The 4,982-nt window shown below is 53.6% G+C and overlaps 5 protein-coding genes across 5 annotated transcripts; all 5 read left to right on the top strand.

Moving 5' to 3' along the window:
* Positions 1–68: 68 nt before the first annotated feature.
* On the top strand, positions 69–326 carry DQ04_06571040 (hypothetical protein; the record flags this gene model as incomplete). Its single annotated transcript, XM_009314774.1, has 1 exon — positions 69–326. One exon carries the CDS (start codon positions 69–71, stop codon positions 324–326), a length of 258 nt encoding a protein of 85 aa, XP_009313049.1.
* Positions 327–901: 575 nt separating this feature from the next.
* Positions 902–1,117, top strand: DQ04_06571030 (hypothetical protein; the record flags this gene model as incomplete). Its single annotated transcript, XM_009314773.1, has 1 exon — positions 902–1,117. One exon carries the CDS (start codon positions 902–904, stop codon positions 1,115–1,117), a length of 216 nt encoding a protein of 71 aa, XP_009313048.1.
* Positions 1,118–1,423: 306 nt separating this feature from the next.
* DQ04_06571020 (hypothetical protein) lies at positions 1,424–2,932 on the top strand (the record flags this gene model as incomplete). The annotated part of the gene is made up of 1 exon (XM_009314772.1): positions 1,424–2,932. The coding sequence occupies one exon, from the start codon at positions 1,424–1,426 to the stop codon at positions 2,930–2,932; it is 1,509 nt and encodes a 502-aa protein (XP_009313047.1).
* A 573-nt stretch (positions 2,933–3,505) lies between these two features.
* On the top strand, positions 3,506–4,447 carry DQ04_06571010 (hypothetical protein; the record flags this gene model as incomplete). The annotated part of the gene is made up of 1 exon (XM_009314771.1): positions 3,506–4,447. The coding sequence occupies one exon, from the start codon at positions 3,506–3,508 to the stop codon at positions 4,445–4,447; it is 942 nt and encodes a 313-aa protein (XP_009313046.1).
* Positions 4,448–4,684: 237 nt separating this feature from the next.
* On the top strand, positions 4,685–4,982 carry DQ04_06571000 (hypothetical protein; the record flags this gene model as incomplete). Its single annotated transcript, XM_009314770.1, has 1 exon — positions 4,685–4,982. A coding segment is annotated over one exon (298 nt), but the record flags the coding sequence as incomplete, so codon positions are not given.

The raw sequence follows: 4,982 nt of genomic DNA, 5'->3' as shown, positions 1-4,982 counted from the left end.
CACACACACACACGCATAGACCATACATTATTTGATTACTTGTTTTGTTCATACACTGTCACACAACAATGGCGCCGGCGATCATTGAAGTGAACTTCCCGCTCAACAAAATCACGAGCGAGGACTACGCGAGCGATGAATACCTCCTGAATTGCATGGGCAAGGTGAACGACACACCGGAGGAGGACGGTATGCCGCTGCGGGCGTGGGTGATCAAGGAGGCACATGATGCCTTGGTGAAGAACCCGAAGCTGCGCGAAGTCGTGGTGAAGCCGACGGCGGTCAAGAACAGCTCGACGCATTTCCGTGTCGTTATTGAGGAGTAAAATAGAACGCCTGCAAAGCGGGGCAACTGTAAGGTGACGAGGACGCGGAAGATGAAGATGATGAAGAAAACCAAGAAAACAAACAAAAAGAAAACTGGAGAGATGATGACGAAAAAAAAAAATTTTTTTAAAATTATTATTGGGTTTTGAGTGGGGGATTTCAGGTGAGAAGCAAAAAAAAAAAAACAAGAAGAAAAAGAAACGCGAAGGAAACAACTAGCTTCTCGGTGTGACTAGGGGAAGGCGTAGTGGAAAGTACGCCTCTGTGCCACGTGTGCTGTGTGCCCACCGGCAAAGGCAGCTTGACGCGGTCGTAAGAGTAGAGAGACATATGCACGCACGCACAGAGTCGAGCTGACAAATGCACTGGTGGATGACTGGCGGAGTGGTTTATAATGCCGTCTGTGGTGATTTGAACTGCAACCGCGGTTGTGCCTTTCTATATTCTCCTACACTTTTTTTTCTTCTTCTTTTGTTTGTTTGTACAATTCTTTTTTTGTTTTGGCTTGGCTTGCGCATATGCGTGGACATGTTGCTACACAGCCGTGAGCGGTGTGCGCAGGGTGATAGCGCCAATGGCTCCTGATAGGATACCCGGCGAGGGGACTGCTGTCTTCGTGCTGCGTGAGTACGTCATCCCATTCGCGGTGTTTGCCTTCATGACAGTGTGGCTGGTTCGGCATGTGGTGCTGCCAATGTGCGCAGGCGGCGTCGTCTTCACGCGGGCAGATGTCCTCAGCGAGCACGACGCACAGCAGCCGAAGGAGGAGGTCGACCCTCCACGCGACTAGGGCTGTGCTGTTTTCTCTGTGTGTTGCTGCCATCCACGCCACAGGTCCAGTGCAAAGTGAAGCGGCAAACGGTTTTAAGTAAGTGTGGTGCCTCCACAGTGTGCTGGAGCAAGTCTTTTTCTTTCGTTGTCATGATGTTTGCTTTGTGCCTATGATTGCTATTTTTCTTTTTCCTTTGTTTCCTGTGCTCTTTGACTTGGCTTTGTTAGACCCTCTTCTTTGCTGCAACGAGGGGAGATCGAAGGCGGGAAGGAGGGGAGAGAGAGCGAACGTGTGTGGCCCGCGCCCGATTGTGTCTGTGCATCAATGCCAAGTGCGCCCATTCGTGTGTGCGTGTTGGTGTGCTCGTACGAGGGCTCCGACAGCGAGCTGAAGGCGTATGAGGGGGAGCTTGTGCAGACACCACAGCACTACTTCACGAAGGCGGATGCGAAGGATGTCGTTTTTACTCTCGTGTACGTGAAGAAAGCGACGACGTACCGTCAAATACGACAACTGGTAAAGTCGGGCGCCTTTGATGTCTTCTTCAATCAGTGCGATGGNGCTATTGATGAGGACAAGGCTGGTGTTGATGTTGTGCAGGCGCTTGAGAGCTTCGGCGTTCCTTTCACCGGCGCCATCTCCAAGTACTACGAGCTGTCAAAGCCGGAGATGAAACGGGTGGCGCACTACTGCGCCATCAAGACGGCGCGGCACGCTGTTGTGGAGGCGGGTGACGATGCGCAGGAATTATGCGCCTCACTGCGCTTCCCTCTTATTATCAAGCATGTCTCTGGCTACAGCAGCGTTGGCATGGACAAGTCCTGCAAAGTGCAGGACATGGATGCGCTTGTGGAGCGGGTGGCTCGCTTTATTGAGCAGTACCAGGCTGCACTGGTGGAAGAGTTTATACCCGGCGACGAGGCAACAGTGCTGGTGTGTGCTGATGCCACAGCCCCCGGTGGCATCCGCGTTTTTCCCCCAGTCATGGTGCGGTTTCCGGAGGGCGAGGACTTTAAGCACTTCCACCTCAAGTGGGAGTCGTACGAGGGCATGGAGTGGCGAGTCGTGCCTGCGGACGACCCCGCTCTTTTGGATATCATACACATCGCTGAGGCATCGTTTCGCCACATGATGGGGGGTGTGGGGTACGGTCGCGTCGATGTGCGTATCGACCGCGCCACCAACACGGTTGTGTTTTTAGAGATTAACCCCAACTGTGGCATCATGTACCCGTATGGTCAAGAAGGCTCTGCTGATTGGATCCTGCGGCTGTCGCCCGAATTCAAACAGAGGGAATTTGCGATGTTGCAGATACATGAGGCCATGCGACGAAGCATGTGTAATCAGCCACTGTTTCGTTGCGCGTATGACCCGGTGGGTGGCTACTACATGTGCGCTGCGAAGGACATTGCGGCAGGTACCCTCGTTTTTGAGGGCGAAGGGCGACGGGTTCGTCTCTACACAAAGCCGCACGTGTTGTCTGCGTGGAGTACAGAGGACTACGACCCGTTTGTGCACAACGCCTGGCCCGTTGGTGCCGATGGGCATTACTACGCCACGTGGGATCTTAAAACGTCCACTGGATGCACATTTAAACACTCCTGCAGTCCGAACATGGGGTTTGGCCCGAATCGCTCACTCAATATGCTTGCCCTTCGGTATATCACGAAGGGCGAGGAGCTTACGATAGACTACCGCTTCTCTATGGATGATTCGGTGCCACCTTTTCAATGCCACTGCAAGTCACCCAACTGTGGTGGGTGGATTGCAATTAAACAAAATGCGAAAGGAACCAACTGCACAAGCGCGATATCCCGCTTGGAAACCGAATAAGCTGAGACGTTGGTGAACGAGCAACTCGCATAGCGCACCAACGATAGCTCATACCACGCCACGGACAGACCGGTCAAACAAAAAACGGCATAGAAATTTAACCACATATAGTCTGCGTACGTGGGGTGGGTTTGGGGGGTTGGGGGCGGGATGGGGCGTTGTAGAAACTAATTCATTCAAAGACGTTTCTGTGTGCCCAGTCTCTGTCTTATGTTATTATTGTTTTCGGTTTGTGCGCTGAATCCACAAACTTATTTTTTTTTAATACGTAAGAGTTAGGGAAGCGCCATGTATGCTGTTCTCTCCTCCTCCTTTTCACGTCTTCCTAACATTTCGGGCATGCTGTAGGGATGCAGGGGTAGTTCGCTCTTTCTTTGCGTGTGTGCATGAATGACCATGCGACATCAACGCATCACTTGCGTGGTGGCAGGAGACCCCCTAGCCTCACCAGCCGCGCTGGTGGATTACATGCGCAACCGGTGACGTGCAGCAGGTTTAGCGCAGCTGGGCGAGAGCTCCTCTAGTATATCACTGCAGTTGTCATGCGAAACAAGTGGGAAAGAAACGACATTGATGCTGCGCAGTACTTTCCAGGTTTTGACAGCACCACCACAGGCACTCGTTATCGGGGCCGATACCGTCACGCTCGTCTTCTCCCCGGCTCACCCATTGTCCTTTCTGCATCTCTGGGAGGTGTGGTGGCCAAATTTTGTCCACCTACGCCGAATTCCACACATACTTGTGGCGAACCACATGGAGCTTCTCGTAGTGGCAGATGTACAGAAGGGCATGCGTGAAAATTGTATCAATCCTGTCACAGTGGAGGAGGTGGTGCGGGTGACAGAAGCCGCACTGATTGAGCCGCAGAACATTATACCTGTGTCATTCCGCGGTGCGGCGTGTCTTCCATCTACGGTTTCCCCGCCGTCCCGAGGAACTACGTTTCACCTGGGCGAGGTGTTTCGGCGCACATGCTGCTCTGTACCGGCAGAGGATGCAATACCATCGCTGGAGTCTCGATGGGAGGCAATGTTGAGCGAAGCAACTGCGCAGCAGCTTGAGGCGCAGCTGCTGGATGAATGGGCAGCTATCTCGTCTGCACAAACAGGGAAGGTGTTATGCGCCAACCGCCGCACGGGCGTTTTCACGACAATGCAGCCAGCCAGTGAGCTGCCATCCGCCGCGGATGAGAGCCACGCGATTGAGCGGCGCGGCGCTCTCGCTCTGGCGGCGCAGGTGAAGGGTAGTAGGCAAACACGGTCTATTCGCTCCGCTGATCACATCACTGGAGCAGCTGAGTATTTTAAGGATCTCGAATGCATTGTGAGAGAGTGTCGAGGTAGACGGTCCCGACCGCAGATTCTCCAGGATGACGTGCGCCATCAAAGGGCTGCTGAGCATCATTTGCGGGATGAAGTTGAAGGGCTCCGCGCAGCCGTCGCGGCCTTGCAAAGTAATGCTTTAAACACAGCCTCGAAGCACGAGGCCACGCGTGCGATATGCCGGTTTTTGTAAGGGAGCATTCGGCAACTGGGATCAATCCACAAATCAAAACTCACTACGCTCTCTAGTGATGTCGACGCGTTGAAACAGGAGTACCTCAAGGCCTGGGAGCGCAATCGTGCGTCGAGAGCAGCCCTCGCGGTCCTCCGTGCCAGGGCCCAAGAGGCCCGTGACCGTGTGGAGGCAGAACGACACCGTCTAAATCTAGGCATCGAGGCTGCCCCCACCGTGCTACAGAGATGATACATTATGCACTACAATGCGATTGACAAGCTGGAGCAGGAGTGCCTCCAGCTGCAAAGATGGCAGGCCCAACGTGGGCGCAGGAAGGAAGTGACACCGTGTAACAACGAAGAGCAACCTCTCTGTATAGAAGGTATCGTGACACAAAGGTCCGTACTACTTTATGAACTTTCCCAAGCGCTTACGCAAACGGTAGAACCGTTACTCAGTGACTGCGACCGGCTGCGCCACTCCTATACTGGGCTGCATCTCCCGAGAGACGCTGGTGTCCGTATAAAAACCGGGGTGTGGCGATTGCAGCTGG

This window comes from Trypanosoma grayi, assembly GCF_000691245.1.
Source record: "Trypanosoma grayi strain ANR4 Tgr_657_V1, whole genome shotgun sequence".
NCBI classification, from domain to species: Eukaryota; Euglenozoa; class Kinetoplastea; order Trypanosomatida; family Trypanosomatidae; genus Trypanosoma; species Trypanosoma grayi.
This window is presented reverse-complemented; position numbering and strand designations above follow the sequence as displayed.